The sequence below is a fragment of the Balaenoptera acutorostrata genome, chromosome 18, assembly GCF_949987535.1.
Source record: "Balaenoptera acutorostrata chromosome 18, mBalAcu1.1, whole genome shotgun sequence".
Lineage (NCBI taxonomy): Eukaryota > Metazoa > Chordata > Mammalia > Artiodactyla > Balaenopteridae > Balaenoptera > Balaenoptera acutorostrata.
The window spans coordinates 22,379,063-22,401,524 of NC_080081.1; the positions used below are offsets into that span (position 1 = coordinate 22,379,063).

A 22,462-nucleotide genomic window follows, 5' to 3' on the forward strand; every position below is an offset into this window, starting at 1 on the left:
GCAATCTGACTAATAACAAACTGAACTAACAAGAAAGACTAGAAAGGGAGGAAAGAGAACATTGCTGCAGCTTGGATCTACAGCCTAAGAAAGCAAGAGTGATCAATCCCAGCTCTGTTACACATCTTGTTTATTTACTGCACTCAGCAGCTTGCAAATGGTTAACTATATGCAAAAAAAGTCAGCATAGCTGTGAAGTATGCCGTGAATTTTAATTGGGGAATAAAAGGACAACGGCTTCAGGATGATCTAGTATGCACTCTGCTTGAAATATTTTCAATGAAATGCTCAGCATTTTGTCTTTGACCAGAGGTTTTAACTTTATAAAGCGATGGGACTTGCCAAAAAGTGATATTTGAGAAGAAAGTACGTGGTGGTCGGTGTTTTCTTTTTTAATAAAGAAACTGAATTTACTTTGAACATCTCTTCCAGCTGTGCATTACAGATAACGTCAGGAAGTCTTTGCTTTACAGGTAAGATGAATGTTTCCAGGCTTTCCTTATACCTATTTTTGCATTATCCCAAAGTGATTGAATTTCTGTTTGCCTCTTTAAAAAAAAATAACTTTGCATTAAAGGATATCCAGTTTCATTCTTGCTCACTGGCACAACTAATGCTGTAGCAGATGCCTGTTTTCTGTGAGCAGCAGACATTTAGTCCAACAGCTGGCTGTAGAGGACGAGTAAAATAATATGCTACTATTTCTTTTACAGCATGCAGTTTGTTATTGGAAACTGAATTATTTGTGCTTTTTGAAGGGAAGATTACTTCCAAACACCATTGTTGTATTTGAAATACAAGCACAATATGAAAAGATTCTTTGTATTTTGTATACCACTTTTATTTTTTCCTGACTTGAAAATATGTAAATAGAGATTTTTTGACCTCTTTAACACTGTATCAGATTGTCAATATAGAATCACTTTTCACATTTGTGTGTATTTCTGAAAAGATTAGAAACTGTTCCCTAGGGCATTTTGAAGAGCATAAAATGCATATAAGATTAAACAATAATAATGAGAGGAGAGAGTCTCATCTGGAAGTTATTTACTCTTTTCTTAAGATACTGTGCCTGGTGAAATGCATAGTATTCTTTCTTGGTAATCTATGGAAAAGTAGTTTCAGTGTTTGTGGAAGCTAATCCACAAGTTGAAGACTTCAACTTCAAGCTGCTTGATTCTAAGCATAGCCCTCAGAGATGTTTAAAATCAAACTATTTCCCTATGGAAACATTCAGCCTGCTAACTTTCCCTTTGTATAGAAAGGGACTCTATTGTTTGATGTCTTTGGTTGCCTTTTACCTTTCAGAAACTTCATACTATACATGTTTTCAATAAGACAATGTATTTTCATGGAATGAAAGTTTATTTTCAGGATTATTGATTGGATTCTGGGATGTATTATCTAATCGTGATTTTTAATTAGATTCAAAGTTCACATTCCATCCAGAAACATGAAAGCAGTTATCATTTCCAAAAATTGAATAGTTATAAGATGTGGTGTTTCTTTACCTTTTGATTTAGTCTATATAAATTTAAAGTGCAATATTTAAAATAAGGGAATAAAATTAGATACCATTAGACTTCAAAGTATTTACCACACCACTGCTGTCATTTTAGAGTTAGAATTTTTTTTTTTTTTAATTTCTATGTCAGGTGCAGGTATTAAATTTTTAAGGAGTTGGAATATGTGATATTGTTATCTTGAACTGTCATTTTTTATTTCCTAAATTAGAGATATCCTCAAATATTTTAATATAGTGAAGCTTGCTTTAGAGTTCATTGTTTGCAAATTAAGCCTTATAATAAAGATCAACTGCTTAATTATGTGATGACATTCAGTGCCCTAAAGCCTGGTTCAAGACCTCATTAGGGAGTCATTTGCTAGAAGTTTATATGAGGCATTGTTTGTTCTTTTATAATAGCCTGAAATATGTGTTAAACATCAATTTTTCTTCTTTAGTTTTTAAGATATTAACCTTATTCATAGTAGAATTTAAAAGTAGCAGTGAATATTCCACCTCTAGAAATTCAATATAAAGTGTGACTGAAGTGAAATTTGAATGGACACCTTTAAGCATATACATCTGATACTACAAGGCTTATACAAACTGCCCTAGACAACATAGTTAAAACAAAATCTTTCATAAAGTTCAGCTTTACTACATAGAGACATATTTTTTCTCAAAGTTTTTAAATAAATAATGGAATTAATAAGTATCTTAAGCCAAAATCAAAGCAGGTTAAACACAGAGTTATTAGATGTTATATTGTGATACCCAGTTCAAAAATAAAACTAAAGGAAGTGCATAATGCATGCAAACATACATTCTTTCTAACGATCATCTTTGAATTCCCTACAGGTCTCTCTGCTTCTAGCTAATACCTACATATTTGGCTTTTATTGTAATCCTTCAGCCTTAGATTCATCTAGTTTGAGCTAAAAAATAAAAAAGCCAGGGTCTTCTCAAGTATACATTTTTGCATCATATCAAAGTATCAATGGTCCATTTAGCCAGCTCCCCTCATGTCTATTAAAATGCAGATTATTTGGTAGATGTGAAGACAATTGATTTAATATTTTAAATTCTCCCTGACCTAAATTTTAGATTTTTATCACAATGCAAGTTAAAAGTAAAATAAACCTGCCAGTCATAATATTTGTAAAAATATTTGTAAAAGAAAATGTGGACTCAGCAATGTATTTATATATTCAGAATAATAACATTTTGCCTTTTAGAGGAAAACCTATCATTTTGAAAATGTCAGATTCATATCCTCCCTGCTCCTGGCCACTAAAGCCCATTGCTATTGCATTTTATCTTACAGAATCAGACCCATCACAGGACAACATGAAGCTTTGGATTCATCTCTTGTATTCATCTCTCCTTGCCTGTATATCTTCACAGTCCCAATCACCAATGTCCTCTGCCTCAGCCAGAGGTTCTTGTGACTCTCTTTGCAATTGTGAGGAAAAAGACAGCACGATGCTAATAAATTGTGAAGAGAAAGGTATCAAGAAGTTATCCCAAATAAGCGTGCCACCATCACGACCTTTCCACTTAAGTTTATTAAATAATGGTTTGACAATGCTTCACACAAATGACTTTTCTGGGCTTACCAATGCTATCTCAATACACCTTGGATTTAACAATATTGCAGATATTGAGACTGGTGCATTTAATGGCCTTGGCCATCTTAAGCAACTTCATATCAATCACAATTCTTTAGAAATTCTTAAAGAGGATACCTTCCATGGACTGGAAAACCTGGAATTCCTACAAGCAGATAACAATTTTATTACAGTGATTGAACCAAGTGCCTTTAGCAAGCTCAACAGACTTAAAGTGTTAATTTTAAATGACAATGCTATTGAGAGTCTTCCTCCAAACATATTTCGATTTGTTCCTTTAACCCATCTAGATCTTCGTGGAAATCAGTTGCAAACATTGCCTTATGTTGGTTTTTTAGAACACATTGGCAGAATATTGGATCTCCAGTTGGAGGACAATAAATGGGCCTGCAATTGTGACTTATTACAGCTAAAACTTTGGTTGGAAAACATGCCCCCTCAGTCTATAATTGGTGATATTGTGTGCAACAGCCCTCCATTTTTCAAAGGAAGCATACTAAGCCGGCTGAAAAAGGAATCAATTTGCCCCACTCCACCAGTGTACGAAGAACACGAGGATCCTTCAGGATCATTGCATCTGGCAGTAACATCTTCAATAAGTGATAGTCGCATGTCAACCAAGACCATGTCTCTTTTAAAACCACCCACCAAAGCACCAGGTTTAATACCTTATATTACAAAGCCATTCACTCAACTTCCAGGACTCTACTGTCCTATTCCTTGTAACTGCAAAGTACTCTCCCCATCAGGACTTCTAATACACTGTCAAGAGCGCAATATTGAAAGCTTATCAGATCTAAAACCTCCTCCACAAAATCCTAGAAAGCTTATTCTTGCAGGGAATATTATTCACACCTTAATGAAGTCTGATCTAGTGGAATACTTCACTTTGGAAATGCTTCACTTGGGAAACAATCGTATTGAGGTTCTCGAAGAAGGATCGTTTATGAATTTAACAAGATTACAAAAGCTCTATCTGAATGGTAACCATCTGACTAAGTTAAGTGGAGGTATGTTCCTTGGTCTCCACAATCTTGAGTACTTATATCTTGAATACAACGGCGTTAAGGAAATATTACCTGGTAGCTTCAACCCAATGCCTAAACTTAAAGTCCTCTATTTAAACAACAACCTCCTGCAGGTTTTACCACCACATATTTTTTCAGGGGTTCCTCTAATGAGGGTAAACCTTAAAACAAACCAATTTACCCATCTACCTGTAAGTAATATCTTGGATGACCTTGATTTACTGACTCAGATTGACCTTGAGGACAACCCCTGGGATTGTTCCTGTGACCTGGTTGGATTGCAGCAATGGATACAAAAATTAAGTAAGAACACAGTGACAGATGAAATACTCTGCACCTCTCCGGAGCACCTAGACAAAAAGGAATTGAAAGCACTCAACAGTGAACTTCTTTGCCCAGGTTTGGTCAATAACCCATCCCTGCCAACTCAAACTAGTTACGTAATAGTCAATACTCCTACAACCACAACTACAGTGGACACTATTTTTAAATCACTTACCGATGCTGTACCACTATCTGTTTTAATACTAGGACTGCTGATTGTATTCATAACTATCGTATTCTGTGCTGCAGGGATAGTGGTTCTTGTTCTTCACCGTAGGAGAAGATACAAAAAGAAACAAGCTGATGAACAGATGAGAGACAACAGTCCTGTGCATCTCCAATATAGCATGTACGGCCATAAAACAACTCACCACACTACTGAAAGACCCACAGCATCACTCTATGAGCAGCACATGGTGAGCCCCGTGGTTCATGTCTATAGAAGCCCATCCTTTGGCTCGAAGCATCTGGAAGAAGAAGAAGAAAGGAATGAGAAAGAGGGAAGTGATGCAAAACATCTCCAAAGAAGTCTCTTAGAACGAGAAAATCATTCCCCACTCACAGGATCAAATATGAAGTACAAAGTCACAGACCAATCCACTGAATTTTTATCCTTCCAGGATGCCAGTTCATTATATAGGAACATTTTAGAGAAAGAAAGAGAACTTCAGCAACTGGGAATCACAGAATACCTAAGGAAAAACATTGCTCAACTTCAGCCTGATATGGAGGTACATTATCCAGGAGCCCATGAAGAGTTAAAGTTGATGGAGACATTAATGTACTCAAGGCCAAGGAAGGTATTAGTGGAACAGACTAAAAATGAGTATTTTGAGCTGAAAGCTAACTTACATGCTGAACCTGACTACTTAGAAGTCCTGGAGCAACAAACATAGAGAGTTTGAAAGCTTTTGCAAAAACGCTGTGATTCTGTCTTAAGTCCAGACCTTGTAAATAAGTGCCTTATATGAGTGTATCATCAATCAGAACTTAAGCACAGCAGTAATCCTATGGGAAAAAAAGAAGAAAAAGAAACTCAGGGATCACTGGGAGAAGCCATTGCATTGTCTTCAGGCAATTTTATCTATCCCCAATAAAATAAATCCTTGCATGTAAATCATTCAAGGATTATAGTAATATTTTCCCATATACATAAAGTGTTTCATAGAAGTCCTCTTGCACATCTAAAAGGGTTCAAAATTTAAGCAACCCTTATTTTCTTGAGTTATATTACCCATGGATTAAATAGAATTGGATTTTGTCATTCAAAAAGTATACCTGTATATGTAATTATAATATGTAAGAAATATATTGTTTATAAAACCAGTATATATACTACAAAAATGTAAATTGTTAGACACACCTAGTTTTCTTGCAATAAAGGCAAAAGGAACTGGAACTTTAAAATTACAAATAGTAACAGTAAAGAAAAAATGGAAGGTTGAATTATATAGGCTGAGTGGCTCATAACTTTGAACCTTTGATGATTAAAAAATGCCACTGCTATGCTTTCTGAATTTAAAAATAAAAATGATTAACAGTTCAGGTGGAATGAATAAGAAAACTTTTTGGTTTTTCAGCACATTTTGTGTGGACAATCTTGTTAATGCTGCTGTGAATTAAGGTGTGTCATTTGTGCTCAAAGTTTAATTCTTATTCTTGAGATATTTTTTAAATGCTACTGATATTCAACTGTAAATATGATTAGTGCATCTATTAAGTTTGGTTTCTTTCATAGCATTAATCCTTTGTAAATTTGAATACCACAGTAGACATATGTTTCTTGTGGCAAGTAAGAATTTGCTGGTGTAAAGCAAATAGGAAATATTATTTTATTTTTATTGATGTAAACTGGTAGTTGCCATAAATTAGTAGCAAAAGGCACATATAAAGGGTAAGTGGTTTAAGTTGTCTCAAGACTGGGACAATGTAGCTTTATTTTACAAGAAAGTATAGCTAGATTTTTATGATCTATTTATTCTGTACAGTTTTGTATATTTTTGGTTCACAAAGGTAATTATTCTTGGGTGCCTTTCAAGAAAATTAAAAATACTGCTCACTACAATAAAACTAAAATGAAAACCCTCTTTTTAAATGTGCTTTCTTCAGTTAGTCTAATCTGTAATTCAGTCAAGTCAGGATTAACGCATACACATGCACGCAGGCACACAAGCACAAACAAGCAAAAACAAGATTTCTGTTTGATGTCACCCACACAGAAGCAGTTTCTTCACCACGTGCAAAAAGGCCATTATGTGTCTTAATGTGATTGACATGGAGCCAAACTTTAAGTCTGACCCGTGGTTTTCCCTCTCTGGCAAATCATTTTCGCACTCAATACAAATAGAAATGATTTTATTTTCTTCTTTCTGATTATAGAATCAATCATACAGCAGATTTTCACAAGGCAAAATGGAATTAAGGTAATTTAGTTCTGTTTCCTGAACACCACTCAGATCCATGCACAAGGTTAGGAAGGAACATATTTCCTATGAGGAAGGATTTTTTCATTTACTTTACACTATTTTAGTGATTCATGAATATTCTATTAAATGTGTTGGTCTTCAACACTCAACTTTCTGCACTACTAGCTAAATATACATTGTTGCTTTGATTTTGAATGAGAAGACTTCCCTGTTAAAAACAGTAGGAGCCTGTGTGGCATGGTATGAAGAACAGTTATGAGTCCATTATGACATCATATCACTAAGTTTAAAAAAAATCATTGCATATATTAATATAAAGCAATAAAATATTATATATTAAAAGGTCCATTGAAAACCTAAATTTCTCCATTAACTTTTAAGGTTGGAAAGGACAAAGATGGGAATTCTTTTTTAAATTAACACTTACTAAAAGGAAATCTGGGTGCATATGTAATGCTTTACATGTTTATCCACTAAAAAATATTCAGCGCAATAATGAGTAGTAAACCCTCCAAAGCATAAATTTAAATGTTACATTCTAAAGAAAAGAACAAATCAAGAGCAGAATTCATGTTATTGCTCAGTAGAGTATCTGCCAATATTTCCTGATCCTAATCAAGTGTATAGAGGTATTAGAGAGACTTAAGAAATCCCCGTGCCTGCAGGATCTTTGGAATGGATCCATGAATGCAGACAGAGACATGTCCTCAGGAACATTCTTCTCTTTTGAGTGACGGAAAGATTTTTTAAAAATCTTCGTTCATTGTATATATAATATTCACTTTTCAACTTAAAATCAAAGACAGAACAAAGTTGCTTATGGAGTCATGTAAAAATATCCTCCAAATTAGGTTCAACCCCAATACTGAAACCCTATAAGAGTCTGGATATTACTTACAATGATGTAGGAATAGTTATGGTTTCCAAAGAGTAAGAGATTTTAAGGGCTTAACTGTTTAATTCATGATGAAACTTTTCTTATGTAATTTGTTTCCCTACTACAAGTAGTTGAGAGTTGGGAACTCTAGTGATGGTCTTTACCTCTTAATGGGTCTTGTGACCTGTGATAATCACTCAGAACTTCAGTTATTTTACCTGTGTTTCATATGTCTTCTCCCTCCCACTACGGAATATTTTTTTATTATATTCCCTGTTTGATTATTTACTTACAAGGCCAAGGTGGTCTCTTTCTGCAACTAATTGTCAGATTCAGAGTCTTAAATCCTAATTCACTATCCTCAGCCTTATTTACATTGTACCTGGGCATTCAAAAAAAATTAGACTTTTCATTATCCAAGGGTTCTTTTTTTTTTTAAATTTAAACAGAAGTTACATTTTGTTCACTGCACAACAGGGCAAGCTCTGATTCATGTCTGAATCTTGAATGTTTGTAGTACTGTGATAGTAGTGTATAATCATACTGGATGAAACCCTTTCAATTCTGTCAATCTGTTAGACACACATTGTATTAATGTGTATTTAACAAATTATTTTCACTAAATAACCATGAAAATACTTATTGGAAATTTATCAGTGTTCTTCAGATATCTTCCATTGATCTCCATACTGGGATGATAATTTTACAATCTATATAAAAATGGATTATATCAATAATGCTGATTCTCCCTCTTGAATCAATCTCATATCACAGAGGAAAGTTTTTCCTTGTTGCTCTAATAGTAAGTAAATGGAAGTATCAGTATCATCTAAGCTGCCCTCATGCTTTGATTCAATTACTTTAAAACGTTTAAACTTCAATCCAGGATTGAAAAAAGTGATATGACTATCCCCTTGTCATTAAAAAGCAAATTTTTAATATACTGGTTTATATCTTTACATATATTGGGTTGGCCAAAAAGTTCATTTGGGTTTTTCCGTAAGATGTTAGAGAAAAACCTGAATGAAATGTTTGGCAATACATACATAATTATATGTATAAATATATATGACTACATATATATTTTTTTTGGAGATCTACTAAAGATGAAATAGATAATGATAGATAGTCTCATATGTGTAATTTATTTGTATTATTTATTATTCTATGATAACTAATAGAGGTATAATCAAAGGTACTTTTAAAAGAAGAAGAATACTATAACTTGCAGAATTGTTGGACAATAATCTGGTTTTTTTAACACAATCAAACAAATATATATCTAAGGGAAGATCACAATATTTATTATATATAAGACATTCTACATAATTATCTTTGGAGGAGGCTGATCTCTACGTGAAAAGGGGTATCCATGTTCAGAAAATCCTGACTATTTAGAGAAGTTTGGATCTCCTGGTAATTGGAAAATGGTTTTACAATGAATTTGAGGTTTCTTCTCTATTTCTTTTCCCTGAACACTTTGTTGGTTCAAGCATGAATGGCTGCAGTTTTCTTCCTGAGAAGATGGGATATCATACAAGCACAATCTTTTATAATAGGAAAGGAGACAGTTACAAGGAGGAGTGGTCCTATATATCTGGGCAGCCAAATCAAGAATGATCTCTTTGATGAGGAGCACACATGTGATTAAAAATACAATGTTTCTTTGTGACTTTTCAATTCCATACATGCTGAAACATAGATATTTGTCCAAATATTCCCTGAGACTTATAACTATAATAAATTATAGGACATAATAGTTGTTTATCATTGAATTATAAGATGATTATATTATTAAAATTATATTCTTTAACAACTTTCTGTCTTATATGGAAATAAACTCCATTATCTATTTTCTAGAACCCATCTAGTTTTTTTTTTTTTTTTTTTTTTAATACTTTATTTATTTTATTTATTTATTTATTTATGACTGTGTTGGGTCTCTTAGTTTTCGTGTGTGGGCTTTCTCTAGTTGCGGCAAGTGGGGGCCACTCTTCATCGCGGTGCGGGGGCCGCTCTTCATCGCGGTGCGCGGGCCTTTTCACTATCGCGGCCCCTCCCGTTGCGGGGCACAGGCTCCAGACGCGCAGGCTCAGTAGTTGTGGCTCACGGGCCCAGTTGCTCCGCGGCATGTGGGATCTTCCCAGACCAGGGCTCGAACCCGTGTCCCCTGCATTGGCAGGCAGATTCTCAGCCACTGCGCCACCAGGGAAGCCCCATCTAGTTTTTTTAAGTTGAATTTATATTTATTATACACACATCTATTCTTATGTATATGGAACATAGAGGAGACTGCCAGATGTAGAATCCTTTCCTAGATGCGTTGAAAGTATAAACAATTAGACAAATACTCTTCTGTTAGTGAATGTCTTTCAACAGATTAGTGAATAAAGAATGGAAACAATTCAAAACAACAAACTGCACACACATACACAGAATCATTCATGTATTTCCAATTAAAATGATTTAAAATTGCACAATTTTAAAATAGAGAATTATTTCAGAAATGTGAAATATGGAAAGCAGAAGACCTGACCTTCCACAAATAATTATTGCCTCTTACATCTCTAAGGCTCTACCAGTGAGAAAATCGATTATCTATAAATGGTAAGGTATTTTGAGTTGCCTGTGTAAATCTCCAGGTGTTTCATTGTCTTGTCATCATATTTGGTGTTATAAAGGTCTTGAACAGATGCTACACACAAAATGAATCATTTTGTTGCCAAGATGAACATGTTCAATTTTAAATTCGTGGTGTTATCAATGATGAAATTATCATTAGTGAATGGATGTTAAATGTATTTCCATCCCTTTATTTGGTGTTATGAGCAGTCTAAAGATATATAAGTCCCCATTACTTTGTTTTCATGACTCATACTGTTGTTAAGTTAATATACTGATACATGGTAGAATAAGAAAAGGAACAATAACGTTCAGAGGAGTCATGATTCTGGAAGAATAATTTCAGTTTAAGTGCTACATATGATTTCATCAATTAAGGCTTTCAGGGACATGTTTTGGGCCTATTCCTAGCATTCTGAAGTATTTTGGCTTAGAAAATATATATCTGAAGACGTATTATGATGCAGGAAACACAATTCTGAGATATCAGCACATCATAAACTTCTAGAGTTTATTCTAATTTTCTCATTTTACAAATAAAGGAGTTTGCCTTACATTACATAACTATTAAGAGTAAGAAGGCCAGAATTGGAATGCTTTCTTACTGTTGTTGTTTACTTTGTTTTGTTTCATTCTCAGGGCACTGGTCTTCACCAGACTGCCTGTCATGACGATTAATATTTACAGGCCATATAGAATCATAGAAAATGTATGTCTTACCCTTGCACATACTTTGCTTCTGTGTTTAGGTAGGACACTCAACATTTCATGGAAGAAAAAATAGATGTTTGAGTAACTTTAGACATAGGTTACATAATTCTAAATTATTCAAAATGGTATAAAAGCACATTTTAGATACAGCTAGAAAAGTGCTCAATGAGTTAGTGAATTAGGACAACACACACATGTGGCATACAGAAACTTATTATGCAGTTTTTTATAAATTCAGAATTACTATTTATCAATATTCTTATATTTTCCAAACACAATTTTTTAAGAATGTAATTTCTGTCATATTTCTTAGAATCAAGCATAGACAAAAAATACAATGGGTATAGTTCTCGTGATATTTCATTGATTTAAAACTTCACGTACACACAATATGTAATATAAGTGTTGTTAGAATTATGATACATATAGAGATTACGGTATCGGATATTGGTATTTTCACTCTTCCATTTTCTAAGATCTCTGCCTGAAGTGACTACATCTATGTGGTAGTGCTTGTAAGTTAAAATAAAGATAATTATTTCAATGAATTTATCATTGGAATACTAGAAAGACAGCTTTATAACACTAAGGATTATATTTTTCTTTGTTAGTAAATTTTATTTTAGAGCAATTTTAGGTTCACAGCAAAATTGATCAGAAAATGCAGAGTTCCCATATACCTGCTGGTCCCACAAAAGCCAAGCCATCCCCAATGTAAACATTTTATACCAGAGTGGTACAGTTTTTATAATTGATTAATCTACATTAATACATTTTTATCACCCAAACTCATTAGCTTACATTAGGATTCACTGTAGATGCTGTACATTCTATAGGTTTTGACAAATGCATAGTGATATGTGTTCACTATAATGGTATCATACTGCATATTTTCACTCCCCCATAAATCCACTGTGCGTTGTCTGTTCATCCCTCCCTGGCAACCACTGATCTTTGAACTGCTTCCAGAGTTTTGCCTTTTTCAGAATGTCATATAGTTGAAATCATACACTATGCAGACTTTTCAGATTGACTTCTTTCACTTAGTAATAAGCATTTACAATTCTTTCATATGTTTTTGTGGCTTGATTCCTCATTTTGTTACAGTGCTGAATAACACTCAGTTGCCTGGGTGTGCCACAGCTTATTTATCCATTCACCTACTGAAGGACATTACGGTTGCTTCCAAATTTTGGAAATTTTGAATAAAAATGCTATAAACATCCGTTTGCAGGTTTTCATGTGGACATAAGTCTTTGACTCATTTGGGTAATACCAAAGAGCATAAATCTCAGATCATAAGATAAGAGTATGTGTAGATTTGTAAGAAAATACCGAACTGTCTTCCAAAACGGCTGTGCCAATTTGGAGCCCCTCCAGCAGTGAATGGGAATTCCTGTTGTTCCACATGCTCACCAGCATTTGGTGTTGTTAGTGTTCCAGATTTTAGGAATTCTAATAGCTTGGTAGTATCTCATTGTTTTAATTTGCCTTTTCCTGATGTCAAATGATTTGGACCATCTTTTCGTGTGCTGTTTTGCCATCTGTATATCTTCCTTGATGGGGTGTCTGTTAAGCTCTTCAACCCATTTTTAAAATAAGGTGGTTTCTTTTGTTGTTGTTGAATTTTAAGAGTTTTCTGTGTATTTTGGATAATGCATCTTTATCAGATGTCTTTTGTAAACATATTTCCTAGTCTGTGGCTTGTCTTCTCACTCTCTTGACAGTGTATGTCAGAGAGCAGACATTTTTAATTTTAATGAAATCCAGCTTATCAATTATTTATTTTATGGATAATGCCTCTTGTGGTATCTATAAAGTCATTACCATATTCAAGGTCACCTAGATTTTCTCCCATGTTATTTTCTAAGAGGTTTTTGGTTTTGTGCATTATATTTAGGTCCATGATCCATTTCCATTTTGAGTGAATTTCCATGAAAGATGTAAGGTTTGAATTCAGATTCGTTTTTTTTTTTTTTTTGGCATGTGAATGCCATTTGTTGAAATAACAATATGTTGGGTTTTTAAAATCACATACAATTTAAAATGGATTGTTTCATTTTTTACAATATAATTTATTTTAGTCTCTATATTTTTAATTATTTATTTATTTTAAAAAATTTTTTATTGGAGTATAGGTGATTTACAATGTTGTATTAGCTTCTGCTGTATAGCAAAGTAAATCAGTTATACATATACATATATCACTGTTTTTTAGATTCTTTTCTCATATAGGCCATTACAGAGTATTGAGTAGGGTCCCTTGTGCTATACAGTAGGTCCTTATTAGTTAACTATTTTATATATAATAGTGTGTATGTGTCAATCCCAAACTCCCAGTATATTCCCCCACCGTACACCCTGGTAACCATAACTTGTTTTCTACATCTGTAGTCTCTATATTTAATCCTTGAGTGCCATTAACACTACATATTATGTCTGACAAGGCGTAACATATAAGAGAGAAAAATGTCAAGTTATAAAGATTAGGATCATTGGGTCTGAATTTCCTGAAGCCACAGTGTTGAATGTGAATGTAAAACAGTGAGCTTAGCAGGACTCTTCTTAGCAGTGTCCTTTATAAGGTTTGTATTATACCCAGGAGTTTTTTAGTACAATTTTGTACCTTTTTGTTTCAGCTGGAATCATATGGCAAATATGTTTCTTTATGATTCATCTCTTTTGTATATATTCGGATGGAAACCAGGCAAAATATTCACAATTTGGAAGGAATATGAGAAATATATGAGAGTAATATGAGAAAAAATGTCACTCCTCAGGAATGCTACATTTAGTGAATTAGGAAAGTGTTTACTCTCCACTAGAAAGAATGCCTGCACTATAGATGCTTAAGAGCTGTATGCCACTGCTGCATATAATACCAAAAAGCCTGGAAATAACCAATCTCTAAATCACAGAAAATTATTTTCTTCCCAGCTCTCATATTGAGTTACATAATCATGGGAAAAGAATCCATCAAAATAGGAATGTAATGATTCATAGTGCCAGTATTGGGTAAAAATGTTAGTCTCAGCACTTCTAGGGAAGACATTAAAAAATGAAGCAGCTAGCAATAATGCACATGCATATATGTGTTAATGTATAAAGACATGTAAAATCATCTCAAAATAAATTTTCAAAATTATATTTATGCAGTTCACAGGTCCAAAAACACATTACCAGTGATGCCTAAATGATTCAAGATGAGGTAATGTCCAAATCCATATCACATTACATATCCGGATGTGATTAGATTTCAGTTTTACTATAGGGTCATAGTTCACCAAACAATTTCCTGTTGCCTTTGTCAAAGTTAATACTGCCTTTTCTGTATTGCTACTACCCTTCTCTGAAAAATTCCAGATTAAAGGGGTACATTATATTTGAGTTTCTTTAGCTGATTTTTTTCCCTCTGCAATACATTTTTTTTTAACCCTAGAGGAATAGAATTCTAAAGGAAAATAATTACAAATGACCTTGACCTTTTCACTTGAAAATTAACTTCTCTGATAATCAGTCCTTTTGCTTTGGACTTCAGTAAAATAATAATGCAATGACACGTAATTGTGTAATTAGTATTAAGTTCAAAGGAAAGATGAATTGATCTAGGACTAGTGTTTCATCCTGGGATATTTATTCCTTTCAAAAGCACATTTTTGTTACCCTTTTCGCTAGTATATGAGTCACACATAGTTACAGCAATAAAACTTCAAATAGAATTTTAAAAAAGCATTTAACTGTTGAAGCTCTCAAAAACTGTTGATGACTCAACCTTCTGTGCCTCAATTACAAGAAGAGAGGTTATTAACTGATATGTGAAGATATGTGAGGATCTTATTTGTAGATCTTGTTTAGAGAACAATTATTGTTTAGAAAGATTAGATGAATATAATGCAGCATTTTGGCTGGGAAGAAATATATGTATGTAATTCACAGAGGTGGCAGATTCTGAAGGGTACTTCATCTGTCAGTCATTGTGACTATGCTAATTAAAGATGAGAAATTTTTAAAAATCTAAAATAAAAAGCAAAAGAACAATAAAGTTTATTGTTTAAATTACACAGAAAGTTTCAGGAAAAATGATAATGAGAGTCAGAATTACCTGCAATCAATTCTATGAAATTTTAGTGATTTTTTTCATTGTCATTATGTGGAGCCAGACTTTAACTCACTGGATGTTTAAGTTGTGGTAATAAAAGGAGTCTCACAAATTGATCGCAAGTGATCTGCAGAATAAAGGAATTTCCCATCTTTCATTATTTTTACGAGAAATATTGTTGGATTAAGTGAATCTATTCCCTCAAACTTAATTTTAGTTCATAGCATCAATTTTATAAACAAAGACAAAATCTTAGCTGCTAATAAAACTGTCATTGACTGTTTTATGTTTGATCTCCTCTTATCCAGAGTTGAATATGCTATACAGATAAAAGGAGGTTGGCAAGAAAGAAAGTATAAACATACAGATAATTAGCCTGTGAAGACTTTCAAATGAATCATCCTTTTTCTAAACAGTTTTGTCAAGTTATCTGGTTAGTTTAAGAAAACAATATCTAGATATACTGAGTGGTAAAATGGAAAGTGTATATACTATCCAAGGAGAATTAATATTTGTAAAAGACAAGAAACACATTGTACCTCTATAAAATCCAAAATGATAATTTATACTGTTTTAATAACTTTGGAAATATTACAATTTTTTATAAAATAACAAAAGATATTCTAATCTAATATTAAAGAAAAATTAAAATTATCATACTTCTTAATTGGAGAGGAGCTAATAAAGAAATTGCCATTTTGACTATACCCACTGCTGTGATAAACAAGATTTAATGCCTCTTTATTTTATTCTTTTTAATTTTGAAATCAAAGCCAAACTCTTAAGTAATATGCATGTCAAATGCAAACTATCTCATTTACATTTCATTGAAGCAGTACTTTTCTCACTATTACATTGCTATTGCATTTGTCTGGACAGGTTTTTTCATTTCTGTTTCACTATTAAAGATGGTGCTTGGTCCACAGTGACTGAAGTAATGAGCACTTAAGAATGTGGACTTTGGGGCTTCCCTGGTGGCGCAGTGGTTGAGAATCTGCCTGCCAATGCAGGGGACACGGGTTCGAGCCCTGGTCTGGGAAGATCCCACATGCCATGGAGCAACTGGGCCCGTGAGCCACAACTACTGAGCCTGTGTGTCTGGAGCCTGTGCTCTGCAACGGGAGAGGCCATGACAGTGAGAGGCCCACGCAGTGCGATGAAGAGTGGCCCCCACTTGCCACAACTAGAGAAAGCCCTTGCACAGAAACGAAGACCCAACACAGCCAAAAATAAAAATAAATAAATAAAAAAAAAAAAAAGAATGTGGACTTTGAATGGTGTCAAATGGTTAGCACCACTGCTGGCAATAGTATGAGTAGATGACTGCATTTACTCACTTTTTGAGATATTCCTCACACATACATTGAAGCTGTTCTCTGCGGGGTACTTAGAACTTTATGCATACAACGTGGGTGAAAAGGAAGCCTCAGTGAGGCTGCTGGGAAGACTTGTTCATGGCAGGGTCACCATCGCAGCAAGAGTGGGCTTTCTGACCTGGATTTCAACATCAGCTTCCATTCAAGTAATTCCCTTTAACCTTGAATGATCTGAATTCTATTAAGAACCTAGGATCTTTCTAATATGTCCTTAGATCATGACTAAACTGAGAAAATAAATGCAATGCAACAGTTTGCTCCAAAAGGAACATGTCTTTACATAGCAGTAAGGCCAGTTGATCATAGAACATATTAGCTAGGAAATACCTGGAAATTAGAAGAGTTTTTATGAAACAGAATTTATTTTTATGTAGGCATTTACTGACATTTAAGTATATCCAAGGGTATGGAAGTTTGATTTTAAAATGTAATTGAAGTACATTAGTTCAATAAGTCCTACTCACCTTATTGAGTGCAAATTATAGGCTGAAGCACTATAGAGTATAAAATGTTTTAAAAAATAACCAGTTTTATTCTTCCAATAGCTTTTCATTTTATAAGAGAGACTTAGCACCCCATCTAAAATACATAACTAGCTATGATTAATTTTGTATGAGCAATTTACTCTATGCAAGTGTCTTTCAAACTTCAGTATTACAAAATTCCCCAACCACTTTTTGATCATTAATAGAAAATTGAAAATTAGATTATATATGTTTCAGCAGCTAATCCAAGTCTTTTCCACATTTCTCAAAATTTAAACACAGATTAATGAATAATTTATTTTGCACTGTATTCAGAAACTCAAAAACTGACTCTTCTTTAGCCAAAAGACCTATAGATTTTTTCTGAGCATTTTGCACATATTCCTATATTATATCTTTGGTTTATGCTATTCCTTCTGTTTCTAAAAGGCTCAGCCCATGACTTCCCTTCTCAATGAGTCTTGCCTTAATAGCCTCAAAAATTTTCATTAGACACTAGAATATATTGCCTTATATAGTTATCTTTCTTGTTATTATCCAATCTCTGTGTCTAGATTGCAAAGCCTTTGATGTCAGGAGGTATATTTTATACTTCCTTGTGTTCCCACATTTAGCTGAGGAGTATATACATGGCAGGAACTCAAACATATATCCATAATTATGTAATAGGTAATTTTTGCTCTTTGTCAAACTCCATCAACTGTTTGAGAAAAATGTTTTTTCTTTGGAATATCATCATTGTTGAAAATCTGTATTCGAAATATTCTTTAATCACTGAACCCATGTGTACTAATTCATTAGGAAATATTAATTTAATACTACCACTGTCATCTTCTAAGAAATGAAAGGAATAGGAATTTGTTCCTCTTAACATGTATATTCTATATTCCAAAATCTAATTATTGGACAAGAAAATTATAAATATTCTCTGGGAATGTTTGATTAGTTCATTAAAAAATTATTATAATGAGAACACTTAAGATGAAATTTACCCTCTTCACAGATTTTAAGTATATAACATAACATTGTTAACTATAAGCAAAATATTGTACAGCAGAACTTATCCATCTTGCATAACTGAAACTTTATACCTCTTGATTAGCATCTCCCCATTTCCTCTTCCTTCCAGCCCCTAGCAACCACCATTTTGCTCTCTGCTTTGCTTCTATTAGTTTGACTATTTTAAATACCTCATATAAATGGAATCATGCAGAATTTGTCCTTCTGTGACTGTCTTATTTCTTAGCATAACATACTCAAGATTCGTGCATGTTGTAGCATACTGCAGGATTTTCTTTTTCAAAGGCTGAACAATATTTCATTGTGTGTATATGTCATATTTCCTTTATCCTTTCATCTGTCATGGACAGTTAGGTTGTTTCCACACCTTGACTATTATGAATAGTGCTTCAATGAACATGGAGGCGCTAATGTTTTTTCAAAAATCTTGATTCCAATTTTTCTCAATAAATACCCAAAAGTGGGATTTCTGAATCATGTGGTAGCTCTATTTTTAGTTTTTGAGAAACCTGCATATTAGTGGTGGGAAAACTGTATATCCACATGCAAAAAAATTAAATTGAACACTTATCTTACATCATACAAGAAAATCAATGTATAACAGATTAAAGACATTAAGGTAAGTCTCTGGAACTGTAGCACTCCTAGAAGAACACATAAGATAAAAGCTATATGCACTGGTCTTGGCAATGATTTCATAGTTGTGATGCCAAAATCACAGGCAGCAAAAGCAAAAATAGACAAGTTGGATTTTTATCAAACTAGAATGCTTCTGCAAAGCAAAAGAAACAATCAAACAAATGAAAAGACAACCTATAGAATGGGAGAAAATATTTGTAAACCGTACATCTGATGAGGGGTTAATTTCCAAAAATATACAAGGAACACCTACAACTCAATAGCAAAAATAGCTAATAACTCGATTAAAAACTGGGCTAAGTACTTGGATAGACATTTCTCCAAAGAAGACATACAAATGGCCAACATGTATATGAAAATGTGCTCAAAATCACTAATCATCAGAGAAATGCAACTTACAAACCACTATGAGATATCACCTCAAACTTTTTAAGATGGCTATCATTAAGAAAACAAAACCAAAAGGTCACAAGTGTTGATGAAGATGTTGAGAAACTGAAACACATCCACTATTGATGGGAATTCAAAAGGTGCAGCCATTTATAGAAAAGAAAACTATATTTTACTGAGAAATTTTAACATCTTGGTGATGATGATTTAAGACAATAGCAGAAGATAGTTACCTATAATTTTACTCTTTTTTCCTAAAATTCTTATATTGTGTGAGGATGGTGACTTATTGTCTTGCAACTTAGAATTGTCTATTTGGTCAATTGATTAAGAATGCGGGTGTTGCAATAGATTGGTTTTTAAAGAAATTGAGAAAACCAGTTTATTCTGTTATATTCTGGTCATATTATAGCATCTATCTTCTCATGTTAAAACACTAAGGGTTTTAATTTATTAGCATATTACCTTCAGATTATTATAGATTGTTAAAGATCATAGCAAGAAAGTATTTTTGAAGACAGTAGTCACATCAAGGATTGTGTTTTATTTATAAACTAGTTTTAGAGAATTTACAAAATAAGGATACACAGCAAGGAAGAAAAAACTTGTGAGAGAGTGTTTTAATTGAAGTTCTTTTAAAATGTTTGATTCAAATTTGCCAAATTGAACAAAGATGTCAATGGACAAATGCAGTGTAAATAGTTCTATGCTTTAATGCATTCTGGAATTGTTGATGACACACCTGCCTTCCAGGGAAAGGTATAAAACATAAGAAAAATGAAAAATAATTCCAGAAATTGTTAAAGCTACTAGTCACTGATGTGTTAGGATCAGTATTAGTGAGAGGTCATAAGGTTATTGACAAAATATTTGGAATCAAAAGCTGAGAAATAACAATGAGTTGGAAGAGACTGAAGCAAATGGAGGAAAGGTGTTTTTTCAGGTTATCTACAAGCAGTAAATAGAAAATCTGATAAATAACTTTCAGCCACAAATAGTTAAGCCTACATGTAAAACAAAAAAAAATTTACTGTATCCTAATATATTATATAATATTAATACTGTATTGAATTAGCTTGCTATTAAATCATAAAAACATTGGAATATAAGTATCTTTGTTTCTTACTTTATTATATAGTTATTCTGCACTTGAAGAACATTAAATTTCTAAAAACCATGATATGAGAAGATTTTCATATATGTCTATTAAATTTGTTATAATTTGTCTTCTTAGTGTGTAAAGTCTTAATTTTAAGTTTTTTTTTGGATTGATTTGCCTTGAGAATATTTTGAAATATTTTAACTTTCTAACTGGGTCCAAATATTTTGCATATTTCTAAGTGATAAATTATAATAGGCACTTAAGACATTTTTGTTCACGATTTTTTTTTTTGCAGAATACAATGGGGTTTATTTTTATTTGTTTACTTTGATTTTTTTCAAGTTTTTAGTAATCATTTGATTATTTAGAGACGCCTCATAAATAATGTGATATGTTCTCAGAAAAAAAAATACAAAATCTTGATAAAGTCACTTGATAAAGTCACCTGGGTTAAAATACATATTTGAAAGACTGCGCAAAAAAAAGAAAATGGTCAGAAGAACCTAGGGGCAAGACGGGAATAAATATGCAGACCTACTAGAGAATGGACTTGAGGACACGGGGAGGGGGAAGGGTAAGCTGGGACAAAGTGAGAGAGTGGCATGGACATATATACACTACCAAACGTAAAATAGATAGCTAGTGGGAAGCAGCCGCATAGCACAGGGAGATCAGCTCGGTGCTTTGTAACCACCTAGAGGGGTGGAATAGGGAGGGTGGGAGGGAGATGCAAGAGGGAAGAGATATGGGGACATATGTACATGTATAACTGATTCACTTTGTTATAAAGCAGAAACTGACACACCACTGTAAAGCAATTATACTCCAATAAAGATGTTAAAACAAAAAAAAACAAAAAAAAACAACAACAAAAAACAAAGTGCCAGTCAGTGAATGCAGAAAGATGCTAAAAATGATTGCACTGAATAAATATTATGATCATTATTTTGGACTCATTGAGCATGATGCCTCTTTTTCTGCAATTGATTTCTGTTTCCTACTAAAGTTGTTTCAATGTCCTTCTTTTATTTAAATATCCCATAATAAAAGCACCATATCTGCTGAACATTCTTGCTATTATAAATTGAAACGTTCCTTGTATTCATCATGTCATCATAAGTTATGCTTATGATCCATGCTGACATGGATCTCAGGATATCATTAACACTCTTGATGGGTGATAATGGATCTAAAGAGAAGCAGAGATACCTTTTTTTTTTTTTTTAATTGGTCGAGTGATGTTCTTTTTTTTTTAAAGGGTGTTGGATTTTTTTTTAATTTTTATTTTTATTTTATTTTATTTATTTATTTATGGCTGTGTTGGGTCTTCGTTTCTGTGCGAGGGCTTTCTCTGATTGCGGCGAGTGGAGGCCATTCTTCATCGCGGTGCGCGGGCCTTCTCACTATCGCGGCCTCTCTTGTTGCGGAGCACAGGCTCCAGATGCGCAGGCTCAGTAATTGTGGCTCACGGGCCCAGTTGCTCCGCGGCATGTGGGATCTTCCCAGACCAGGGCTCGAACCCGTGTCCCCTGCATTGGCAGGCAGATTCTCAACCACTGCGCCACCAGGGAAGCCCCCTTTTGGTTTTTAAATTAAATTTTTATAGTAGCAGCTCCTTGTCTGTAAATTGTGTTCTTCTTGTAGGAGGTCTATTTTCAAGATTTATTTGACTTTATTCTAAGTTGATTTACATTTCATTTTCTTGGCTTTTTATGTTTTCTAGTTTTCTTGCTAACTGACAATTCATGTCTAGCCCTACTAGTACAGTTAAGAGGCACTGTTCATGAGTGATCATTTATGATTTAAATAGGTCAAAGATACCTGAGATGCTGGAAGCAGTTAACAAAACTATTAAATACAATATGTGACATTTCCAAATTATTATTATTATTTTTTAAACATCTTTATTGGAATATGATTGCTTTACAATGGTGTGTTAGTTTCTGCTTTATAAAAAAGTGAATCAGTTATGCATATACATATATCTCCATATCTCCTCCCTCTTGCGTCTTCCTCCCACCCTCCTTATCCTACCCCTCTAGGTGGTCAAAAAGCACCGAGCTGATCTCCCAGTACTTGGATCTAACTGGAGGTTTAGAGTCAGTATAATTTTAAATGTCTCAGTTAAAAGACTCTAAAATCTATACTTTTTCTATGCCTTTAAAATATATTTGCCAAAAAAGGTTTTTAAAAACGTTATTATAGGTATTAAAATAAAACACCTTAATAAT

At 33.4% G+C, this 22,462-nt stretch overlaps 1 protein-coding gene across 1 annotated transcript; it reads left to right on the top strand.

The window, feature by feature from the left end:
• Positions 1–333: 333 nt before the first annotated feature.
• Positions 334–5,868, top strand: SLITRK6 (SLIT and NTRK like family member 6). Its single transcript, XM_007196863.2, has 2 exons — positions 334–473; positions 2,829–5,868. Exon 2 carries the CDS (start codon positions 2,852–2,854, stop codon positions 5,378–5,380), a length of 2,529 nt encoding a protein of 842 aa, XP_007196925.1. The 5' UTR covers positions 334–473; positions 2,829–2,851; the 3' UTR covers positions 5,381–5,868.
• Positions 5,869–22,462: the final 16,594 nt, after the last annotated feature.

Coding starts and splice junctions, on each gene's coding strand:
- SLITRK6 (XM_007196863.2), top strand. CDS start 2,852: ATGAAGCTTTGGATTCATCTCTTGTATTCATCTCTCCTTGCCTGTATA.